General features: G+C 38.3%; 1 protein-coding gene across 16 annotated transcripts in view; it reads left to right on the top strand.

Moving 5' to 3' along the window:
* The window catches only part of UNC79 (unc-79 homolog, NALCN channel complex subunit), a 240,447-nt gene that overhangs the window by 201,224 nt on the left and 13,311 nt on the right, over positions 1–25,912 (top strand). For all 16 annotated transcript variants that reach the window (XM_033108855.1, XM_033108860.1, XM_033108868.1 and 13 more), the window contains 7 exons: positions 5,841–5,945; positions 12,251–12,328; positions 16,900–16,989; positions 19,052–19,227; positions 20,202–20,388; positions 21,849–22,046; positions 23,864–23,941. In XM_033108855.1, coding sequence (XP_032964746.1) covers positions 5,841–5,945; positions 12,251–12,328; positions 16,900–16,989; positions 19,052–19,227; positions 20,202–20,388; positions 21,849–22,046; positions 23,864–23,941 — 912 coding nt within the window. The remainder of the gene's footprint in view (positions 1–5,840; positions 5,946–12,250; positions 12,329–16,899; positions 16,990–19,051; positions 19,228–20,201; positions 20,389–21,848; positions 22,047–23,863; positions 23,942–25,912) is intronic.

Below are 25,912 nucleotides of genomic sequence, written 5' to 3'. Positions count from 1 at the left end.
GAGAGAGAAAGAGATGAAGACTATAAAGAGAAGATCTAACATGTATCTAATAAATGTTTTAGAGTGAAAAAATAGGCTTTTTATTCTAAAATTTATGAAAATCATTAATGCTATGATTCAGGAGGCACAATGAGCACTAAAATTATTACAAATAAACTAAAGTTTTACATGCTTATGTCATATTATACATAAGTAGGTACACCGTGACAGAACAAAGAAGACAAAATATTTTAAGAGCAACCAACAGAAAAGACACTCTACAGATAGACTGACAACAAACTTCTCAACAGCATAATGGAAGCCAAAGAGAATGAAAAAATGTCTTTAAAATCATGAGAGAAAATAACTCTACCTGGAATTCTCTACCAGCTAAGCTATTAATTAAGAGTGAAGGCTAAATAAGTAAACTATTAGGAAAATAAGAAATTTCCTCATAGATTTTTCACTGAAACATGTACTAAAGGATATATTACAATAAGAACAAAATTGAACCAGGAAGGAAAGAGTGAAATGTATGAATGAATGATGCTCAAAGGAGTTGGTAAAGTGTAGAACTCTAAGAGATCATTGACAGTATCGAGCAGTAGTAACAATGACTCATCAGATGGATATACAAATAAGATGACACTAAAATATTAGGTAACAGTAACCTATAAGATAAGAGGGGTATGTACTGTTGGGAATATGAGTTAAAGCATTCTATATATTGTTCAAAAGAAAGGCAGAGGTAATGAGTAACTTTAAACTCCTAAAAATACATGTAAATGTTTTTCGTGTAAAAACTCCAAAGGCCAGAAATGAAATGTATAAGTTCCAAACAAGTAGAAAAATAAGCAGGAATAAAAAGTCAATCAAGAGAAAGAATAATAGAACAAGATGGAATAAGCTTGTGTAAGATGATGGAAATAAATTCCAAATATTTCAGTAATCACAATTCATGTAAGTATACTAAACTCACGAGTGCTTTGCAGATTTGATTTTAAAAATCCAGCTACATCTTATTTATGAGACACATCTAAAACACATGTAAAGACACTGAGAAAGTTGGAAAGAGAAAGGGTGAAAAAAGATATACCAGGCAAATATTAATAAAAAGCTGAATCCAGTAAATGGCGTTTAAGTTGAAAGGTATTATTATAAAGAAAGTTGCCATATATTGATAAAAGGAACGATTCACTAAGAAAATGCGACAATTCTAAAACTGAGCAGCTTATCATGTAGCCTCAATATATAAAATAAAAGTGAAGAGGATTACAAAGAAAAATTGAAAAATTCACAATCATAGTGGGAGATTTTTAACACTTCTGTTTCAGTAATCGATAGATCAAATAAAAAAGGCTTAAGACTACTAGATTTGAACAATATAATGAGCAAATTGAATCTAGTGGACATGCAAAGAATCTTGAATCTACCAATTGGAGCATGTATTGGAAAAAAAAAACATATGTGGAGCTTTTTAAAAGATAGAACAGGTAATAAGCCACAAATAAAGTCTTAACACATACTAGGGAATCAGTTTCAGAGACAAAGTTCTCTAATCAGAATGCAATTAAATTGTTATTCAATAACAAAACCATAACTGCATATAGGTATTCAAGCAGCCTAAAAAAGGACTCCACATCTAAGGGGACACCACTCACTTCTTAGACACATTAAATTTTTTGTGAGTACTGAGGCAGATGTAGAGATTTGGGGCCTCCTGGTTAAGTCCTAGAGCAGCTGGGAGAAGCACCCCCTGCATAAACCCCCACCAGCTCACAGGCCCCTGCATACACAGAGAATAGTGCCCATGCACGCACCACTGTACGCATGTGTACATGGCTCTGCCCTGTCCCTCCTACCCCTCCAGGAGTCTTTGACATTCTTGACTACCCCATATTCTCAGATGTCTAAATCCTATCCCCCCTGCCAGATTCCAACCCTGACACAATCACTTCGTCTTCAGGAGAAGGGTGTATATAAAGTGTGTGCCAGTGTGACATTGAGGGTGTGTGTGAGTGGATGAGAGTGCATATGCAAACATATGCATACGGGCTCTGAAAACACATACAGGTTTTCAGGTTTGCAATCACATGTCAATATGCATGTGTGTTTGTATTGTGTGTGTGTGCTTTTTCTAATTGATACAAAGATATTGCATGTAAAATTAATGGGGGCCTGGGACTTGCTATACTTGGAAATTAGAAACACAGGTTTAAATAATTCATAGATCAAAAGAGATATAAGAGAATTTAGAAAAAAATTCAGAGTTACACAATGATGAAAATACTGCATTCCAAAATTTGAGAATATATAGCCACAGAGATATTTAGAAGAAATTTTATAGTCTTAAATACCTCTATTGGAAAAGAAGAAAAACTAAATGAGCTAAAGAAGTCAACTTAAGTTAAAATAAGAATAACAGAGTAACCATAAGAAAATTTAAGGGAAGGAAATAATAAAAATAAGAGCAGAAATTAATGAAATTGAAAACATAGATTCAATACAGGATCTATACAACCAAAAGAGGGCTGACTGATTTGGTTAGACTAATAAAATAGACAAAACTGACAAGACTGATCAAGAGAAGCAGAGAAAAGGCACAGATAATCAGCAATGAAAGAGGGAACTTAACTGTAGACATCTCAGAGATTTAAAAATGAACAACTTTATGCCAGTAAATTTGAAATCTTGGACAATAGGGACAGTTTTCTATAAAAATTAGTATATAACAATCAGAAAAAAAGAGGACAGATTTAAATGATTAAAAAGAGAATCAGTAGTTAAAAACTACTCCAGTTTTAAATACAACTTCTATTACACATTTAAGGAACAGATTGATCTCTACGTTATGCAAATTAATATAGAGAATAGGAAAAAGGGAACACTTCCCAACACGTTCCATGAGGCCAGTAGACTCTTGATACCAACCAGACAAGGGCAATGGGAGCATGGAAAATGATAAGCCAATTATACTTCAAAGATGCAAAAATTCTGAATGAATAATAGCAAATTAATACATTAAAACGAAAGCTTCATGACCCAGTGAGGATTTTCTCAAAATATAAGAATGGTTTAGATATTAGAACATCTATTTATGTCACCATCTTACCACATTAAAGGAGAAAAACTTTTATTATTATCTCAGCAGATACAAAAGAAGCATTCTATATAATTCAACATCAATTTATGATAATTCTTGTCAAACTAGGAATAGAGGGAACTTCCTTAACTTGACAAAGGGTGTCTACCAGAAACTTCTAGAGAACATTATACTTAATGGTGAAATGCTAACAGTAGTTCCTTAAAATCATAAATAAGACAACAATGCCCATTATCACTGCTTCTATTCATTATGGTCCTGGAGGTCCTACTGAGTTCAGTAAGACAGGAAGAAGAAACCTAACGTACCATGTTTCCCCGAAAATAAGACCTAACCGGACAATCAGCTCTAATGCATCTTTTGGAGCAAAAATTAACATAAGACCCCATCTTATTTTACTATAAGACCAGGTATAATATAATATAATATAATATAATATAATATAATATAATATAATATAATATAATATATAATATAATATAATATAATATAATATAATATAATATAATATAATATAATATAATACCGGGTCTCATATAAGGTCAGTTCTTATATTAATTTTTGCTCCAAAAGATGCATTAGAGCTGATAGTCTGGCTAGGTCTTATTTTCAGGGGAAACGGTATAAGGATTGGAAAGGAAAAATAAAACTCTTACTCTTCATAGATGATGTGATTATAAATGAACCAAAGAGAATTTATCTATAGACACCTTTTTATAATTTTTATAAGAGAGTTCAGCAAGGATACTAGACACAAATGAATACCCAGAAATCATCTATCTTAATATTCTGCTACAAATGATTATAAAATGTGCTTCCAAAATGTCATTTATTGTGGTAACAAAAAAATAAATCTAATAAAAATGTGCAAGAGGCTTATGGAGACAACCAGGAAATTTTATTAAACAACATTAAATAGATGGGGACAGATCTCATGTTCGTGGATGAGGACCCAGTAATAAAGACAGCTAATTCTCACAGAATAACCTATACATTTAGTTTAATTCCAATAAAAATCCTAGACTTTCTCTCTGGATAATGATGGACTAGATAAGTTGAACCCATGCTCCCATTTAACTTAAAAAATTAAAAAGGTGAACAAAATACTTTCTGAAAACTTTTTAAAAGCATCAAAATGTTAACCAGATATAGAAGAGTTGCCAGGCTAATATCTGGGAGAACACAGAAATGCAGTGATGACAGCCTAGTACTTACTGAAGGCTATTTTTGCCCTGGGGGTGTTTGCCTGTCTGGTAGGTGTGACTGAATGGCTGAGCTGCAATTCTGGAAGATTCAGGATAGGGGGACAAAAGTCAGAATACAGGATCTACCAAGAGTGGGGACTGTCTGATATGCACCGCCCCCCCCCATGCATACTTTTGGTCGGAACTACAAAGTAAAGATAACCCAGAAGTAAACTTGCCCTCACATGGATGCAGCTCAATGTCAAGTTCTTTGATGGCCCAAGATAAGAGAGTACAAGGCTCGTATGTTGATTAAGGTAACCCTGGACCATTAGTGCTCCCAGGAACCTGGCAAAAACAAACAGAAAACTCTTTGGAGGAAGATAACACTTCAGGCCTCGAATTATTTTTACAAATAATTTTTTAATAAAGCATCTAGTGCGCAAAGATAACCAGACAAAGAAGGAGGCAAGATAGCATGAGCGAGAATGAGTAGAAAGAAAAGATAGTGGATACAGACCCACAGTGTCTTCAGGTACTTGATTATGATGAAGAAAGGACACACAGGGGGCTTCTAAAATGCTTACAATGTGCTGTTGTTCTATCTGGGCACTGATTCCATGAAAGTTCAATCTATACTAATCCATTTATCCATACAATTAAGTTTTATGTACTTTTCTTCATGTGTGTTATAGTTGACAATAAAAAAGCTTACAAAATTGAAAACAATCTAGCATTCCATTAATAGTAGGAGGACAGATTGATGAATTTTGTTTTGTTCATACAATAAAATATTAAGCTGTTTAGTTGAGAGAACTAGAGTACGTTTGTCAATAGAGACTAATTTCAAAAATACAATGTAGTGAAAAATTGCAGAAAGATATGCACGGTATCGTACCATTATAGAAAGTTAAAAAACATGCAAAAACATTATACATTATATATACATATAGAATATATATGTAGTACAATTGTAAAAACATGCATCATTCAATATAGTGGCTACTTCGAGGAAGGGAGAAAGAAAAGGTAGCTTCAACTGTTTCTGTGATGTTTGATTTATTATTTAAAAAATGTTAAATCAAAATGTTATGATTTGACAAAGATGGGTAGTAGTACATGATATGTTCATCTCTCTATTTTTCTATATGTTTAAAATAGTCCAGTTAAAATGTAATTTCCTCAGAGAGGCTATGAAATCCTTTAAGCAGTTGTACCTGTTTCTCTCTAAATCATTTTCTATTGAAAAAGATAGATAATTTTACACTTGTTGAATTTCTGCAGTTCTGGGAACCTATCGTTTGCTGTGAAGAAGAACCGAATCTCATGGTTTCAGTATTTAAGAGATAGCCTATTTTTTTCTTATCCATCAAATTGTGTGTTCTCACTGCTATAGTAAACTCATTACACACAAAAATGAATTTTTGGTTTTTTTTTGTTTTAATTTGATTTCTCAACGGCAGTTCACTATGCATTTTTAAATACTTTTTTAAAAATTCTGATCTGTGACTCTTTTGACATTCTAACTGAACTATTAGAAATTGCTAATAGAAATTCTATTTTGTTTTATTTAGGAGCGGGATAAATTGTACTTGTCTCGTAGTGTTGTTCTAGAACTTCTGCAGGCCCTGAAGCTGAAATCTCCATTACCAGATACAAACCTCCTTCTGCTTGTCCAGGTAGGTTTATGCTTCGTTTGTAATATTCTCATGAGCTCCATGTGTGTTTTGAAAAATTAAGGAAGGTGTGGGGCATATGCATAAATCAAATATTTCTGCACCTGTTATGTGCCAGGCAATATGGTGGGTACTTTACATATTCCCCTCACTTAATCCTTACAGCCATGTGAGGTGACGGCTCTGTCTCAGGGGGGTTCTGTGACTTGCCCAAAATCACCCAGCTGGCAGAGGTCGTGTCAGCATCTGACCACAGCGTCTATTCATTGTGGACCACAGCCTAGTCAGGCTCTTTCCATCACTTGCTGAGTTTCCCATAGCAGCTCTTAGCTTTTTGCATTGCCTTCATCTCCCTCCACACCAATCTAGTCTTCTGGCCTGTGGCTGCCTAGAGGAATTTTGCTAAAACTCTGCTTTTTATCAGCTCACTCTCTATACTGGAAATCTACAGTGACCTTGTCGTGCCTGAGCTACTGAGGTCTCCCATCATCTGGCCACATTTGACTATTCAGCAGTATTTCCCACAACAAATATTTACGAACCACCTAGCTTTAGCTAGGTTCTGGGGATATAGAGATGTAAAAGGAATAGGTCCTATCCTGATAATGTGCTGATCATATTATTAAAGGCCTACACAGGAGGTAAAGTACTATGGAGGAGGGAGTGGCCAACTTAGCCTGGGAGGTGGAAGAAGGCTCATTAAGCCGTTATGTGCCCTGATCTGGCCCAGGTGCTGGGGAAACAGAGATGAATAAGCCATGGCCCCTTCCTTCCAGGAGTTTACTATCTGGTAGGTGAAATGGACATGTAAACAAAAATTTCCACCATAGTGTATTGGGGACAATAGCAGAAATGTTTACTGAGTAAGGAAGCGGTGTGGAAAAGGGACCATGTGGATGGATCTTGGAGGATGCACAGAAGTTGAGGTGTTTACCCAGGAGAAGAGGAGGAATGACACTTGTCATTTACCACTTAATATCCACTAGCTTGTCCCCTTCCTTCCCCACCATATACTACCAATCCTTAGGACCAGAAGTGAGTTTTTCCTCAAAGCCTTGAGATTTAATAAAACATTGGTGTACCTTCAGTGAAGAATGGTCTTCAGTTGTCTTTGAAGAGCTTTCTGAGGCAGATTGAAGCTGTTGAAAAGCATTGATTGCTGGAAAAGGACAGCAGTGGATGTTGGGCGTGATGTAGTCAGAATGACATGGCTCCCATTGTACCAAGATGTGAGTCAGCCCAAGAGGAAGGAAGACAGGTGAAATCACAGCCAGAAAACACCTGCGTTCCTGAGGAGAGGCAGATTTTGCATCTCTTCCAGTGTATTGCCGTCGGCCACTCCTCCTACTCACACATCAGCAGCAGTACTGCTTTTGAGTACAAGCAACTGTGACATGAGTGACCACAACGATTAGTGGGATCAGCGCTGGTTTGGAGGAGAGGGCAGGTGAACTGGGCTTAGGGAAATCGCCCACGAGGGATTTATGGCCAGCAAGTGGACAGAATGTAGAAGTCAGTTGCTTCTGATAGCGTTTCAGTTGGCGAGCTGCCACCTCAAAATGGCCTAGGTTTTCAGGCCCTGAACATGCTTTCCTGCAGGCATCAGAGAGCATTTCCTTCATTGCTACCAGTCTTGAGCAGAGCAGACTTGCATGGCTGATTTTGGGATCTAGCCCCTCATGTTGTGACTACAGCTGGGGGCTGGTTTTCTATGAAGTGCATTAGCCAACCATAATAAGCACTTGTCACAAGACAGCAAAAGAACTCTGACAGTTTAAATTACCCCATGCTTAAGGAAACCATGAAAACAGTGATTATTGCATCACAGCTAGGTGAATAAATAACAAAAACAAGTTCGTTTTAGGAAGAAAGAAGGCAAAAAATTGGATTCTTCCAAATGTGCTTTTTTGGATTCTCATTTACCATTTCAAAGGGAATGCTATTTTTATCTTTTTGAAACAAATATGTATTTGTCATTGATTCATTAAGTTAAATTAAAAACAATCAAGTTATAAAATTACTTAGGTTGGAGAGGTACTTTGGAGACGTTTTGAGATTATGTCCACAAGGAACAACTTTATAAATAACGTCTCAGCCTTCTCCAACAAAAAATGTTAAGCATTAATGCCACTTTGAAGTCATATGTCTTTGTTCTATAAACTCTTAGAATAAACCATTTTTATTACTGAGAGAAACACAAATGAGGCCTACTGAAATAAAATAGAAGTAGTTCCAGTATCTGCCCTGTGGTTCCTGGCTAAATTATGGAGAGAAGACCTCCGTGGGGCCATTCATGAGAAGAGGGAGAAGCAGCTTTTGTCAAGAATAGTGCATCTTTCTGTAGGGTTTTCCAGTTCCGTTTTCTCTTGCCCTTGACTGCCTGGGTTCTCCAGGTATTCTCTGGAAGACAGCAGAGCGGATCGCCTGCTCTCTGGTAGCTTCTCTTTGGTCAGAGAATCTAGCCCGGAGTCAGAGAAGAGCTCTCCCTCCCCTTTACTGATGGGACACGTCAGATCCTGGCTCCAGGAGGATGAGCTCGCTGTATGGACAGATATGTATCTGGGGCAGACAGTGACTTCCTTCATAAACATCAGCGACCATCATCTGAAGGCAGTCAGGGAGGCTTTGTTTAACTGAAAATGCAGCTTGGAAACCGAAAAGAAAGCAACAATTGGAAGGAAAACTCCCCTGGTGATCCATCATAAATGACACGTCCCATCAGTGAGAAGAGAGTCAGTTGCACAAACCTTGGATTTACCCTTCATTCTTTCACCCCACGGGGCCACGAGGGTATATCCCCCACTACTTCTTGAATTTGTAACTTAGTAGACAGATGAGTTCATAGAGATGGAGCTGTTTATAGTCTTGTCTTATATAGACTGTGCCTTTGTTGTTTACCAAATACTGTCAGTAAGAGAGTCCCCCTAAAGAACAATGGAACACTTGCCCAAAGAATGTGAGATCATTTAAGACTAAACATTTTAAAGTAGTGACAGTACCAACCTGCTTTTCAAAACCTAGAAATTCTTCCTAGACGCCGGGCATTATGGGAAATCTTCCAGTCTGCTTTAGTGAGTGTCCAGACCTGACTCCTCCTTCTGTTCTTACTTACATACAAATATAAAGTCAGGTGGCCTTAAATGTTCAAGTTTGTGGTTGTTTTTCCTTTTAATGAAAAAGAAGCATGGAGACAGGAAAGATTTGCCAAATAGAAAAAAAATTACGTATTCTTCAGAATCTAAATTGTCAACCATCAGGGCATGATTTTTCTGCCCTTTGTACAGAGGCCTTATCCTGTTTTAATTCAGAACTATTGGCAGTTTTGCTTTTATTTATTTATTTCTCTTCTGCTGGTCTGCTGTAGATACTTTACAGGTAGGAGGTTATTTTAAGTGTTCTCAAGATGGATTAAAGCAGATTTTTCATAATAGAGTGATAATTCATTCAAAGCCACCATAAAGGCTATGTAAGCTCAAATCACAAAAAATTTCTCAGCTCCTATTATGTGTCAAGAGTAGACATTCTGCTAATTTACATGTAATACTCCCACTGTGTGGGATATACCTGCATATTCAAGTGTGAGAGATCGTGTGGGTGAAAGGTTTTCTTTTAAAGATAGGTTAGTTGTGGGCTGGAGGACAAAGAAATGCCAGGGGTACTGCTATTGCTTTTAATTCACAATTACTATTAATGTGGGGTTATTAATATTAGTTGAGTTAGTAATAATCTGATCACTTTCTGGGATGAGAGGTGGAGATGCTATTTTGAGTCTCATTTTGATAAATCATGATGACACATAATGGATATTGTGTTTCTTTTGTATTCATGAGGGAGTGCATGTTTCAAATGGCATATTTCTATCTGAAAGTATAGAATTCTTCCTTCTACAGCAGTCATCCTTTCCTTCTCTGGCTTTATTTATATCTTTATATTTTGAGCAAGTCTAAAAAATTATAATGGAATTTTTCAGTTCCTGGTTGGCAGCTATAGAAAATGAAGACAGAAAGTTTTATTAGGGTTTTAGTGGTACGTAGTACGTAAAATGACACTGGTTAAAGTGCTTTGATGAAAAAATAAATAGTAGGTGTTTTTAGAGGCTTAGGCACTTTCATACTCTTTAATACACCAGACTTTCCACAGTACCTCCATAACTTTTGGGGTGATTTTTGATTAATTGTGACTTCTAAGAGTTATTACAAATCAGACATTTGAATTCAGCCTCATCTCTTGACACTACGTGGCTGACCATCTACTTACATTATGCTACTTTGCCGAGTATGGTACATGAGAAAGGCTTCTGCCAAAAGGAGAGAGAGAGACATGTGAAGTTTTGCTTCTTCACAAATCTTATCTTGCCCTCGAGGGCAGACAGTGGAAGTGTCCTTTACAGGGCTGAGGGCTTTACACCCCTCCGAGCACTTCCCACTCCCCAAGTTCCCCTTCCTTCACCCTCAAATGCAGCTTTGTCATGCTCTCTGGCCTCTCCTAGCTGTGCAGTCTCTCATTTCTGTTGTAAAATAATTAATGAAAGTGTTGGTGTCCTGACAGAGGTTTTGGAACTTAGTTATAAGTAGCTTGTCTTAGAGGGCAGACTCAGATAGCTTTTGAAAATACATTTTATGGGGAAAACATGCCGTATCTGCCAAGAAGTGGGGCGTGTTCCTTCTTTTCATTGTGTACTTCTATCAGATTTTTAAATTCCAGGTTTTGGCCAAAATGATAGGCTTTAATTTTCTTAAAATCCTGATTTATATACTTTTCCTTATATTAGAAATAAGCCCAAGTTAGGAGAGCATTCCTGAATAAAATAATGGAAAATTTTATGTATTCCCCGGATGTTACTAGCTGGCACTTGCTTTTCTAGATTCAGAGTTAATGGCCAAATGGATTCTTCGTCTTTCTGGAACTGTATTTGAGGCACATGGAAATGACAAAATGTGAGCATGGAGATGTGTGTCCACTCCTGCCATGTGGCTTTCGAGACAGCTCTGCTTGCTGTCCTCTTACCGCCGCTCAGTTATCTGTACTGACGGCCTTTGGCTCAGAGCTCCTCCTTGTTAGCCAAAACCTGCTGCTTATTAATAATGCTTTGGTTCTGACCCCTGATTAGCCTGCAGTGTGCTAGTTTCTGTTCCTTTGTCGCGCCTCCTTGAGATTTTTCTCTGTGACCCTAACCCATATTCTCCCCAGTTTGACAGGGACGAGCCTGCCTAGCTGAATTCATCTCGTTGTCTTGACCTACCTAATTTTTCTGTGCTCTTCCAGTGTGAGAGTGAAATGGATTAGAAGGAAGAGCTGTCAGTGTCAGAGCTCCCCTCAGAGCCTCTGAACTCTGCCTAGTAGACTTAGCTTTGGATCCCAAAGTGGTTGGGGCCACTGGGCAGAGGCCAGGACAGAGAAATGAACCAGGAAGTACTTGCACATAGCAAACTCTATAGGCTTCATGTTCAACTTTTTCCCTAAAACCATTAATAAATAGTGGGATGTTGCATTACGTGGGAAATACCTGTAAAAAAATCTGTAAAAAAAAAGAAATTTAATTGTAATCTGGCAAACCGATCCTCATCGTGACCTCAAGTCGTAATTGATTAATCGATTCATTTCACAAACTCTTGCTGAGCCCTTCTGAGATGTTAGGCACAAAGCTAGTGCGGGGGGTGGGGTGAGGTGTATTGCATCTGCTCTCCAAGAGCTCGTAGCAGGTTAAGGAACAAACTCATAGGCCATTGCAGTGTAATGTCATGAGTGTTACAATGGACGTGTGAAAAGTCCTGTGGGGACATAGGCCAGGAGGTGGGGTCATGATCAGCACAGAGGAGAGGCATGAATGGAGTGGGAGAAGGGAGACCAGAGACTGTCAGCGGCCTTGAAGAGGAAGACACAGCTAGAATACTTGCTGTGAGGCTGATTGGTTTTCAGTTTTCATTCTAAATGTATGATATAATGATAGAAGTCTGGGAAAAAAAATCTATGAGCATTCAGAAACTGTCAGGAGTGCTAAAGAATAAATAAATAACTTAAGAATAAATCCGATAGTGCTGACATCTTTCCTTTCTTCCTCGATCAGATACACCATTTCAGTGCCACTTGGCTGTCTGGGTAAAGTGAGAATCTGTGTGTTCATCTCAGTACTGTGATTCTGAATTTCTGAGAAGAATGAACTGTCGTGATTAGCAAGGACCATAAATCCAGGACAGATTTTCACAGAAGCAAACACTAATGAATTTAAGCCAAGTTAATACAATTATAAACGACTTATTACTGTCCAAATGCTCTTCAAAATAATTATCCTTTCAATTTCTTATTAGTTTATTTGTGCAGATGCTGGAACCAAACTAGCTGAGTCAACAATCCTGAGCAAGCAGATGATCGCCTCTGTACCTGGAGTAAGTGGGACTGAATTAATTGCCTACATTGTATATTTCTTCTCATTTCCTCATTTAGCAAAAAAGTATTTTTGGCCTGTTGCCTGGTTCACTTTGATAGAACAAACACTATAAAATTGAAAACATGTTAGCATCTTTTAAAAAAAAAACACTAGTGAAAATTTAATCCAAGCCCCTGGCAACTTTTAATTCCAGGAACCATGAGTGAAATTGAAGCAGCGAGTTAAGGAAAGAAATGACCAGACATACAGAATAGATTTGATTACAGTTCAGTTTTTCCAGAATCAATTTTCTTATGTTGGCTCCAGTTAACCCATTTGATTTAACTACTTCCAAGAAGAAATAAGTATGGTAATACCTTGTTTTCTTTTATAATATTTCCTCTGAAAATTGAAAAATTTCCATTATTATCAACTAGTGAACTATTTGGTAAAATACATTATGATTCTCATTGACAAGACTGAAGAGAAATCACAATTGCTTACTGATAGCAAGTTTATTGTAACACATTCAGAAACTTCAGATTTCCAGATTCATTGTTAATTGAAAACAATTATTTAAATTTTCAGTAGAAAAAAATTTCAATAAAGGAAAAGGATCACCTATAATTCCTCTGCCTTAAAATGAGAACTCTATTGTTTTAGAATAGTTTTCATTGTTTTGATCTATTCAATATCCTAATTAGCTTATTCCCATATAGTTGAAAATTTATATACTGTCCAGTTTCTTTGCTAGTACATATGTATTCCTACAAAGAACACCTTTACCTTTATTTTGAATTATATCCTTGGGACAAATTTCTTAGTCAAAGAGTAGGAATGTTTGAATGCTATGTATTCTCATACTGTTTTCCAAAAGGGTTTTATTAATTTACAATTATTTATTATTCCAGTTTTACCCACAGTGCTAAACATTGTTTTTAATACTATTTATTTATTTAGTTAGCTTTTGATATGGAGAAATTTTATGAGAGAGGAAACATCATTCAACACAGAGATAATTTTACTGTTAACATGTTAATGTATTTTCTTTATAGTTGTGTAAACACAGTTGAAACCATAATATAAGTGCCACTTTGGCTTCATATGTCGTAAGCATTTTCCCTAAGGTTTAATGGCTACATTGTATTATCTCATTTGAATGTACCATAGAATAGTGGTTAAGAGTGTGGGGCTAGATTCACACCAGAAAATGAGGTCTGCCCTTTACTAGCTGTGTGATCAGGAAAGTTATTTAATGTACGAGTATGATTCTTTGATTTGTATTATCTGTAGAAGGGGACATAACAGGGGCCAATATCTAGGTTGAGGATTGAATGAGCTAATGCATGTCAAGTATATTAGCATGGTGCCAGACATATAAGTGCTGAGTAAACATTAACTCTTAAAAATAATATTAACGAACATTAATTATTTTTGATATTTTAGTATTGTCAGTATTCTGCAAGATGATAACTACCTTTGTGCTTAAATCTTTATCCATATTTTAGACTATTTCTTTATAATCGATTTCTGGGAGTAGAATTGATAGACTGGTTTTAAAGTTCTTAATAGTAATGTAAGATGCTATGAAATAAAATGCCAATATCTCAGTGACAACACACAGAAAGTTTATTGTGTGCTAATGTGAAGTTTAAATGGATATCTTGATTAGTAGAGGGAGGGGGACTTCCAAATGAACACTTAGGGATGTTCCTTCCATCATGTGCAGTCGTCTATAATCAGCTGGTGGTTGGGAAAAGAGAAGACTATGGTACGCAGAAGGTTTTCATGGGACAGGTCTAAATGTGATGCATATTTCTTTTACTCACATTTCATTGGTTAGAACTCAGTCACATGGCCACACCTAACTGGAAAGGAAGATGGGAAATATGGTCTAGTTGCATGCTAGGGAAGAAGAGAAATGGTTTTGTGAGTAGCTAGCCAATCTCTGCTGCACACTCACTGGTTTCCTTATTGTTTAATTCTTTAACACTCAGTATTTGCTACCTATGTGATAGCTAAAAAATAATATCCTTAGTATATAAAACGTTTATTGAAATCAACAAGTAAAAGACAAACATTTCAATAACAACCAAAAAGCAAAAACTTGTAAGAATCCACATATAGAATCCATATACAGAACCCTCTCCAGTGACCAATAAGCCGTTCAAAATATACCTTTTACCCTCACTAGCCATCGGTGAACTGTAAATTAATATAAAATATTAGAATATTAAAATATAAAACTTAAAATCAGCTAGTAAATCAGCATGTTTTTCTTAATGAATAAACTTGTTGATGATGAAGTGAAACAAGCATCCTTATAAGCTACTGGTGGTAGTGAAAAATGGTACAACCATGCTGAAGAACAGTTTGGCAATTTACTTCTGTGAATATATATTCAGGAAAATAATTAAATGTGCACATAAGGAATTATACACAAGTATATTAAAGCAGCATTTAAAATAGCAAAAATATGAAAACAAAATATGTCCAACTGTTTAAATAAAATAAGGTGTATCTCTAAGATAGACTATTATATGGTTACCAAGTCAATTTTTCAAAGAATATTTAATTAATTGGAAAAATGCTTATGGTGGATTTATTTTAAAAGCAGGTTAGAAAAAGTTACCTCAGTCTTATAAAAATTATATGTATATGTGTATGTTACATGCACTCAAAAGAACTTGGACAGTGGCTGTCTCACAGGTGAAGGACAGGAATTAGGATTATGGTGATTTTTCTTTTTCTTTTTATTAATTTGTATTTTCCAAGTTTCCCACATTGAGCATGTTACTTTTATAATCTAAGCAACGTAACTTTAAAAATCAGACATAAGTTTTGAGCAAGAATTGGCTATGATTCACTTCAGTTCATGTTTTTGAATTTACAGTATGTTTTCAACACCTTTACCATAAGTTTTCTTATTGAAATAAATATAGGCTTTCTGAAACAAGGGGAGCTTGACTTTTTTTTTTTTTTATAACACCTAAAGTTATACTTACGTTTTGCAGAATAATAAAAAGGTGGGTGTGATATTGGATATTATATGCTTTGTTTTATAAGTGTAGATGGCTCACTAAGATTATCCTGATTATAAAGTTTATTTTGAGGCTTTTATTAGATGAGTTGCTGTCTCTAGAGCCAAAAGTAACTGGGTAATAGTAAATTCTTTGCTCCCATTTTTTGCAATTTAAACTTAAAGACAAGTATTGAATAATGCACCTGGTAATTATTTTCTGTGACATTTGCCTACTTGAAATGGTATAAAATATTGCCTGTGAAAGAAACAAATCCCTTTCAAGAACTGCAAGAACAGCGTATATGCTCCTATTTGCGTGACATGTGAAAGGTCAGAGAAAATGGAATAAATCGGGGGGAAATCCTTTCTTGCACTAAAGGATTAATATTCCAAAAGCAGGAGCACAATAACCTTTTATAATTCCTTCACTTGAATTAAATTAAAAGAAGAAAATCTTAGAACGTATGAAATGCTTGGAAAACACTCTGACAGAGCTGCCAGTGACCTTATTTTACTGTTTGTTATCCTGTCAGAGGAACTGACAGGCGTAACATTCTAGAAGAGATAGAAGGTGATATAGTTCAGGGCTGTGCAGATTTACATGAATATGGGAAAATGATTTCTGACTGGGTGAGCTAGTTAAGTATATAATGTTCCAGATTTTCCTAAAGAAAGCTAAGAAAAGCCTTCGCATAGTATTCAGATGGCTTCAAAGACGGCGCGCTTTTGATCCACATTATGCCCTGCCTGATGGTGGGTTCTCTCGTACAGCTTTGATGTAGCAGCCTGTCTGTTCATTTTTCCTTTTCTTTGCTTATAATCCTAAATGCACTGCATTGCCTCCAGAGAGCAGACTTCTGCCATTTAATAACCTGAAACACAAGTGGACTTTCCTTTCCTTTAAAACTTCCCAAACACACTGCTAGTATCTGGGAAAGATGACGGTTTCATTTCTTTCTGTATCCCTAGCAAGAATGCAACAGTAATACACTTCTCTCTTTAATAGTGGACCTACCATGTATAAGAGTTAAGCTGTGACTTGACTGGAGTATAATTTTTTTTGACTCAGCAAACACGATGTTTGTTTACATACTTTAATAGAGAAAAGAGTCAAGATGCAGGTGGTAGAATTTGGTGGCACATTATTTTTTATGTGTTTCTAAGACTCCCTAGAGTGGTAAAGTGTTACTATAGTTTTAGGGTGATTCAAGTCACAGAGACTGATACGTATGCCTCACCGAGGCTACAACTTTGTGTACCAACCTGTTTAAAAACAATCAAACAAAAACCAGTTAAATCACCCTATGGGAAAAAGCCGGTAAATGCTGGCTCCCATAGGCCGTCCCTGTTTCTTTGCTCTGCGCCACAAACCTTGTATCAGTTTTTGTCCCAACTCTGGGCAGACAGTCGCAGACTATGCTGAGAGTAATGGAGTGAGTCAGAAATCCAGAAAATGAAACAACTCATTAGCAAACAGTGTGAAACCAGAGGGAGACAATCAGGGCCGTCAGGGCAAAAATGAAGACCACGCCTTAGTGCAGGTGACCCAGCGGTGTCTTGTGTTGCAGTGCGGGACGGCAGCCATGGAGTGTATGCGGCAGTACGTCGGCGAAGTGCTGGACTTCATGGCAGACATGCACATGCTGACCAAACTGAAGGTAAGCGCACGTACGTCTGCCCATGTCTCAGGTTAACGAAACACACAGCCACCTTTAGAGAGCTGAGCAGACCAGTTGGGAATTGACAGTTACCTGGAGAAGCAGCTATTGAATGCGCCCGTTATCTGGGGAGTCAGAAGAACTGAGTTCCACCTGGGCTAAGAGGGAAAGGAGAAAGGAAAGGATATTTACATAGCATCAGCTATGTGCGTAGCTTTACTTTTGCTATTTATTCATTTTTCACAATGCCCCTATGAAGGTGTTATCTGCATTTTACGTAGAAACTGAGGCCCAAGGTGGTGTAGTAATTTGCTCAAGGTCACACCACTGATAAGTAAGTGGTGGACTCAGGGTTGACCTAAGGCTGTAGGGACTCCCAAACCATTAGCTTTCGCTATGCCACAGAGCCACAGAGCCTCGTTTAACTACTTAGAGTCTCAGTGTCATTTGCAGAACAAGTCTATGGTAGTAATACCTACCTTTGCTCACTGTTATGAGGTTTGACGTGAAATAGTGCATGTGAAAAGACTTGTAAACGTAACACATTATGCAAAAGAAAGCTGTTTATGGTTTTTGTCTGCATTGAACCTATCTTCTTCAAGAAAATAATTAAAGACAAGGGATGGAACAAACTTTAATTCGCATGTGGGCAAAATCCCAGTTGTTGAGCTTATTAATGGTTTTGCTGGATAGAATGAATTGCTGATGCAAGTCGATTTCCCGGCCATGAGCGAACTGAGGAGCTAAAAGATTGATAGTCCGAGAAATTCGAGGGAGGCCCTGGACAGAGGGCAGAAGAGAATCTAAACACGAGCCACCAGATTGCACTCTGGCACTAAATGATTCCTTTTTGATAAACAGGATCTAGTCATGCCAGAAGTTCATCAGCTAAAAATATGGTCCTTTCACTACCCAGCTCAGTTGCCAAACTCTGCTCACATGAGCTGCGTGTTTCTTGGGACAGCAATAGATACGCAAATGCTAGGTGGAAAGCAGAGTCGAAATTTAAACTGACGATTTCTCGCACTTATCCAAACCCAGTCATTTCCGGGTAGGCTCCCCTAGCGTTGATCACACACTGGTTACTGATTACTGACTGGTTGCCTACACTTAAAATGACTTTGATATACAAGAAAGAGGGAACGATTGTTACCTAAACATTTTTAGCTTGTTTTATATAGCCACTTTCAAAATACAGAAAAAACAAGAAGATCCCACGAAGATCAAAAGGTTGGGGACATAGCCCACCCACCCCTCTGATTTTACATAGTGTCAGCAAACAGACGAGAAAGGTCCAGTGGCTTATCTAAGTCTCTGTGACTAATTAGGACAGAACTGTGTCTAGAACCTAGGTCTCAACTCCCAGTTCAGATGTGCTCTTTCCACTCACTGAGCCACTCTGAGCAAAGACGTTTTTCTAAATTAATTCAACAGATATGTATTGAGCACCTATAATGTACCAGGCCCTGTTCTAAGCATTTAGTAGAGAGGCAACGATGAACCAAAACAGATAAGAGCAGTTGCCCTCGTTTCTGGCAGAGGATGCCAGTGTTAATGCAAGTTTCATACAAACTGAAGTAAAATTGTGACTTTCACAGTTGCTCTGGAGGCAGCAGCATGAGAGCTTCTAATAGGATGGTACGATCTAGCCAGGGAGGTCGGAGAAGGCTGGCTTCCCAGAGGAAGTGAGACTTGGGCTAAAATCCAAGCAATGAATAGCAGTTAAGTAGGTAAAGAAAGGCAGGAACAGTATTTCAGGCAGAGAAGAGCAAGAGCAAAAGGCAGTAATGGGAAGGAAGCAGTGTAATCGGGACCGTAAGGCGAAGGGTAAGATGCAGAAGTCTGAGGAGCTGGAGCATTCTAGGCTTTGTAGATTATGCTAAGGAATCTCTTTTTCCTTTATCCTAAGAATGGTGGGAAGCCATGGAAGACGTTTCAGTGGGTTGTATGTTTGGGAGTAGTGATAGAAGATGTGGAAGTGACAAGCTGATCTTTCTAAAGAGTGGCTTGGAATGTGTCCTGGTACTCTGCCAAAGTCACAAAACACCGTTTGGTTTTGTAGAGCCACATGAAGACATGTTCCCAGCCTCTGCATGAAGATACCTTTGGTGGACATCTGAAAGTTGGGCTGGCTCAGATCGCAGCCATGGAAATCTCTCGGGGCAACCACAGAGATAATAAAGCTGTGATTCGCTATCTGCCTTGGCTCTATCATCCCCCTTCCGCAATGCAGCAAGGGTAAGACCCTTCCTATTCCAGCGCTGAGGGTAAATAAGGCAGGAAGCACCCTGAGCTTCCTGGGGCTCAGCGAGAGCTAATGAACGCACTGAAGATTTATGGGATGGGAATATGATTGGTTGGGAAGACGGAAATCGAGACTCACGCCCATACTTAGTAGCTGACCCCGCAGCATTTTTGAATGTGAGCCCCTCATGACACGCTGCCAATAAAAGAAATTTGCCCTCATACAAAATCCTGAGACATCCTGCGAGGGTTGATGAAAACGTGGAGTTTAGAACTACCCTTTGAACTCTTAATTTCGACTCGTTAAATAAATTGATAGGTATTTATGGAGCACTTACATAAGCTTCTTCCTTCAAGCTTAGATTGTAGCTGGAACAAAATCTATAGCAGAAATGAAATCGAGTACAAGGAGGTGTGAGCCCCGGATCCCACCTGCAAGGGAGGCTAAGAAGAGAGAGGTGCCCATGGGTAGTTTATTTGGGAACTCAGAGCAGGCTCGAGCCTGCTATTTTGCATAATTGTTTTCCTGGCTAGAGGAAAGGTTTGGAGTCGGGGGTGAGGAGGGCAGGAGGAGAAAATTATTGGAAAGCAGGAAAATGGGTGGCTGGGTGTTATATCTCTCTTCCACTATTCCCCCTCAAGTGGGGATGTCAAACGTTTTAATGACAGGAAAGGAAACAGCTTAGAAAGAGAAACTAGTTAGAAAGGCAGCCAGGTTTGTGTAAGAATGGGATTTAATCCTGTGTCACTCAGGGCTGCTCTTTACTCAAGAAGCTAAGATCCAGGATTAGAGTGGGAAACAAGAAAAACAGATACATCACTTTCTTAGCACTCTGTCACCTTGGTGTTTTGTTGTATGTAATCGTCTACAAGACCACACTTTTAATCCCTTCCATCAATAAGCGTTTGTTGAGCACCCAATGAAACAGAGAACATAAAATCATCTTTAACACCTTCTTCTCTAATAGACCTAAAGAGTTCATCGAGTGCGTCTCCCACATCCGTCTGTTGTCCTGGCTGCTTCTCGGGTCCCTCACTCATAATGCAGTGTGTCCAAATGCCTCCTCTCCTTGCCTGCCCATACCTCTGGATGCAGGTTCCCATATTGCAGACCATCTTATTGTTATCCTGATTGGATTTCCAGAGCAATCAAAGGTAAGTGATTTTTGCAAGGTTAAGACCATATGCATCAAAATTGCTAATGGAAACCCTTATCAGCCAATTATGTTTCTCCTGAGAAGAAAATGCATCTTATCACTGGACCTCCTGTGGATATTAGGAAAGCGAGTTTGTGCTAATGCCTTATTTAAAGTTGTTTCAATTCCCAGACTATCTTTTCTTCCCCCTAAGTTGTTTTTTTGGTTTACTTTTATGAAGATAAATTAGGGAGGGAACCAAGAGTTAGCTTCCTAGGCATTTCTGTTTCAAAATAATGAAGAGAAATAAGAGGCTGGAAATAGAATAAAAATTCTGTGAGCAGTTTTTAGAACCAAATGTGAAGTGGAGGAAAATGTATGCTCTATCTAATTCTTCATGCATTATCTTTTCAACGCAAATCTCTAGGGCTATATGAAGATACAAAATGAAAATAAGGCCAGTCGGGGATTCAATTGAAGTACACATTAGAATCACCTACACCGAGGAACTTTCTAAATTGTAGAGACAGATGATGTGCTTTAGGGAATAAAGCCCAAGGCAGGCATCAATCATGAGCCAGTACAAGCCAACGAGGCACATTGATACTAACCATCTGTGAGGAGCCAAGGGCCCTTCCCGGAGCTGAGGCAGATTCTGGGAGGTCCCGGTGGGTTGAGGCAGGACAAGCTGTCTCTGGGATAAAATACAGCACCCATCCACACAACCTGACTGCTGTTTGCAAGAGGAATTACGGACTCCGTTTCTGACATTTCAACTTAGATCTGTGTTTGATTCCTAAGAATGGTACTTTGTTAATTTCGTGACCTTGAAACAGTTACTTAACCCCTCTGAGCTCCAGTTTTTTTTTTCTGTACAAGAGATGAGGGGATGGTTTGAGAATTACAGGGGTGACCTGTGAAAAGTCTGGGACATGGCCGGCGCTCAGTCCGTCAGTACTTACCACAGGCAGGAATACTATCTTTGCTGCTGCTGCTACTATTACTGCTGCTACTAGTAGTAGTATAATTATTAAGTGCTGGGCATTGTGTTCATGTGTATCACCTCATTTACTCCTAACTACAACTGTCTGAGGAGAGTACTGTTATCCCCATGTTACTGATGCGGGAACACCCTACAATGATAGAACGATTATTCTTCCTAATCTAGTTTAGGGATGGGAAAGTTAGTTTCATTAAAGGGCAGAGGAGTGGGTAGATTTATTCTGCAAACTACCGTGCCTTCTCTTTGAAAAGATGCTTTGTTCTCTAAGCACACTCCCACTGACCGAGTGAAGAGCGGCTTGTCTTAAGGTGATGAATCACGAGTTTGTGACTTGGAGCGAACTCCTTCGGCCTGGGATCACTTGGCTTCGCTGAGCGTGGGCTGTGCTCCTGGGAAGGCCAGAGCCACGCGAGGAGGGCACGGGGAACAGCACAACCCACTAGAATGTAACAGCTCTTCTTTCTGTTTCTCTTCAGACCTCCGTGCTGCACATGTGTTCCCTCTTCCATGCGTTTATCTTTGCTCAGCTCTGGACTGTGTATTGCGAACAAAGTGCCGTAGCTACAAACGTCCAAAGTCAGAATGAGTTCAGCTTCACAGCGATCCTGACGGCACTGGAGTTTTGGAGCAGGGTGACACCCAGCATCCTCCAGCTGATGGCCCACAACAAAGTGGTGAGTTCACACATCCGCTTTCCCTCTTGGATGGCATCGCCACATGTGTAAACCACTCGCGGTCCTCACACTACCTGTCTTCAAGAGCTCCATTGAAATGTTACATAAACGGATTGATGAATTTTTACATTATAAACTGGATGGTCTGTTCTCATTGGATTGCAAATGAAAAGTAAAGCAAATAAGTCAACTCAGTAAAAACAATTTTTGTTTTCTCTGCCTAGTATTGAAGGAAATGTATATGAAACTTCTACCTTTAAGAGCTACTTGGGTGCTATAAATTCAGTGTTAGGAGGGAGAGTCATATTATTTTTGGATTCCAAGGCAATTTGGAAAATCTCTAGTCAATTAGGTCACCTTTTGTGGTGTTTAAGAGCAAACCAACCAAAGGTACTTGTTCCACCCAGGGCTCAAAACCTGGAAAAAGCCTCACCTTTTTGAGTTACTTGAGGAACTAAGCTCCGCTGTCTTTAAATCCAGTTCTGTTTTAATATAGGTGGTTCACCAAGAGGGGCTGCTCCAAACCTTACTGGGAAATATCTGGGGATGGTTAGCATGAGCCCACTTCGTTGAATGAGCTTGGATTAGTCCTTGTGGGGTCACGGTTTGAGGGTGCATGGGAGAAATTTACAAGGGAAGCCTTTGGTTCAGTGTACTGCTTTGGAGAAGGCTTCTGAGCTGGCACAGCAGCAGCCAGTGTCTTGGTTATGGGTCGAATTCATGTCTGCGAGGGGCAAGGGACCTGGGGGGACACCACAGAGATGAGCCCAACATGCTCAGAAATCCAACACTGCACCGTCCACAAAAGGCATTCCGGAAGTGATTTTTGATTGAATATTAGTCTGAGAAATATTTTCTTTTAGGTCTAATTGGAAAGGGGATGAAGTATTTTCTTTAGTGAAGCACTTTCTTTTCTTTAGAGAAGCAGATGCTATAAGACAATTCTGTATGGCAAGAGATGTTTTACTTCAATTTAAAGGACATTTATGTGAAAATTTGGGGTGCACAAACAGTTCTGACTGCTATGGAGATAATTACATTTATTGGATCATAGAATGTTGGTGATGAAGCATTCTATTCTGATATTTTACAGACAATGAAACAAAGACTTCTACCTTAAGCCAGAGATTCAAAGTTTCCTTCTATTGTCATTTGTTTTTCGATGCCATTAATACTTCTCCTTCAAAACTCTCTTGATAATCAAATATTGCAAATGAATTGTGTATAAAGGATGTTATAAATGAATTTAAATTAATTTTATCGTGAAATTTTTTTTCCAACTACATAAACCAATCTGGTAAAATCCCCCTGGAATACTTAGAGTCCAGCCTTAGGAGTTTCTGACAAGGGATATCATCTCTACTGTACTTTTGAACTGTTGTAAGCATGGCTGCCTTGTTCCATAGAGAACAAAGCCTCAAAGACAGAGGTGCAGTAAATTAAACAGCCATTCCAGACGATGAAACTGGGAGAAAGGATGGCGACAGAGAATAGGACCTCAGCCCAGAGAGTTCTATAGTTGGAAATGAAGGAAGCAGAAGCCACTGATCTTCTGATGTGAATCTCAGTGCAGGGCAGATAAGCAAGATCAATACCGAATGCCACTGGCAGCCCGAGTTAGATGAGGAAGATTTGACAATTGCAGAACCTCTGGAGATTTAAAAATTCCATTTCTGGTTGAAGTTTTGAAGGGAAATAAACACCACTCCTGTCGTCCTGTATAATCATTGTACAGAGAGATGTAATGGGAACATGGCATGGGTTCTCTATGGCTGCAGACCAGTTTGTGTTACTGATTTTCACGTTTGTTGTTTCAGATGGTAGAAATGGTGTGTCTCCATGTGATTAGTTTAATGGAGGCATTGCAAGAATGCAATTCAACAATTTTTGTCAAGGTAGGAAAACCTTAAGATTTTTATAGACCATTTCTTGCTGCTAAAAATAAATGTGGATTTATTTTGAATGTGTCTTCTGAAGAGGAAAATAAAAGTGACTTAATTTTAACACTCAGAGTTGGGGCTCGGGGATGCGGGCTCACACAACAACACTTCACCAAATGGTTATTGTCTTATTTTTGCTGTTATTGCCCCACCACTGTGACCAACTCTAGCTAGATTAGTTATGTCCGACCATGGTTGTATGTAACACAAGTAATTAAAATATTACTGGGGACTGTTGATCTGGAAATGACCCTTCCGTAATAGAAATTGGTTGGAGGTGCCTCACCTCACCTGTCACCAAGATATCCAGAAAACCAAGGAAAATCGTCTGTTTAGCTCAGTCGCTAGTACTTTTCTCTAAGATGAATTAACTTAGTTTCTAATGTTGTTGTTCTAAACCATTATACAGCATATGAAAGTAATTGAAGCATTTGTCATCTCTCCAGTGACATCAGAAACAAATGAGTGGGGTGAAAAAATAAGAGAAAAGGAGAATTTGGTTTCTCACTCACTTTGTCTTTCCATTTCCCCTCTTTCCTTTCCTTCCTATCATGCCACCTCTTGGTCTCACTAGTTCTTTGTCCTTCCTCTTCCTGTATCGCTTCCTTCTTTACCTTCCGTGTAGATATTCCATTGTCGGCCACCATCATGCAACCCTCACCACAGAGTGCATCAGTTTGGAACCTTATAACTTGCTCCTTTGCCCCTTGTTGACTCCCTTCTTCGATAAAGGACACTTTTCAAGTTAACTCATTTTCAGGGAAAGTGTGACTGTTACCAAACTGCAAGGTGAACTGCAACCAAACTCGGTTGGAATGGGTTAGATACAGCTTATCTAGCTTGATGTTTAGTAGCAAAAGTCAACATGATGAGAGAAACTACATGACTGACTCTTGGATGATCATACCTGATTTTATTTTTCACAGCTTTATTGAAGTATAACTTACATACGGTAAACTATACATATTTAAAGTGTACAGTTTGCTAGGTCTTGACGTATAGTACACCTGTGAAACCATTACCATAATCAAGATAATGAACATATCCATCACCCCCTGAAGTTTTCTTGTACCCATTTTTAACCCTACTATTCCACCACTCCCTGTACCCCACTGCCCCATCTTCAGGCAACTGCTGATCTGCTTTCTGTCACTACAGGTTAGTTTGTATTTTCTAGAATTTTATATAAATGGATTCACACAGTATGTACTTTTTTTTTTCTTTTCTCTCTTTCTTTTTTTTTTTCTGCCTTCTTTCACTCAGAAGAATTATCTTGAGGTTAATCCATGTTGTTTTATGTATCAATAGGTCATTTCTTTTTATTTCTGAGTGGTATTTCATTGTACGGAATACCACATTTGCTTATCCATTCATTGGTTAATGGACATCTGAACTGTTTCCAGTTTGGGGCTATTACAAATAAAGCTGCTGTGACTATTCATGTACAGATCTTTGTGTAGATACATGCTTTCATGTATGTTAGATAAATAACTAGGAGGGAATAGCTAGGCTCTGATAAGTGTGTAACTTTTAAGGAAATTGACACACTGTTTTCTACAGTGATTGTGCCCTGTGACGTCACATCAGCTCTGTATGAGCATGCCAGTTCTCCACATCTTGGAAAGTAGTCCTTTCTTTTCTGTTTCCTGAAAAAACTTGTGTTTATTTGGTATTATTTTTCCCTTAAATGTTAGGTAGAATTCACCAGTGGAACTTCCTGGGCTTAGAAATTTTTTTTCAGGAGGGTTTTAAACTACAGATTCAATTTCTTTAATAGATACAGGACTATTTAAGTTACCTGTTTTTCTTGAGTGATCTTTGGTAGTTTGTGTCTTTCAAAGAATTTGTCCATTTCTTCAACATAGTCAATTTTTAGGGCGTGAAGCTATTCATAATATTCCCTTATTACATTTTTAATATTTGTAG

The sequence above is a fragment of the Rhinolophus ferrumequinum genome, chromosome 6 (genome assembly GCF_004115265.2).
Source record: "Rhinolophus ferrumequinum isolate MPI-CBG mRhiFer1 chromosome 6, mRhiFer1_v1.p, whole genome shotgun sequence".
NCBI lineage: Eukaryota > Metazoa > Chordata > Mammalia > Chiroptera > Rhinolophidae > Rhinolophus > Rhinolophus ferrumequinum.
This window is presented reverse-complemented; position numbering and strand designations above follow the sequence as displayed.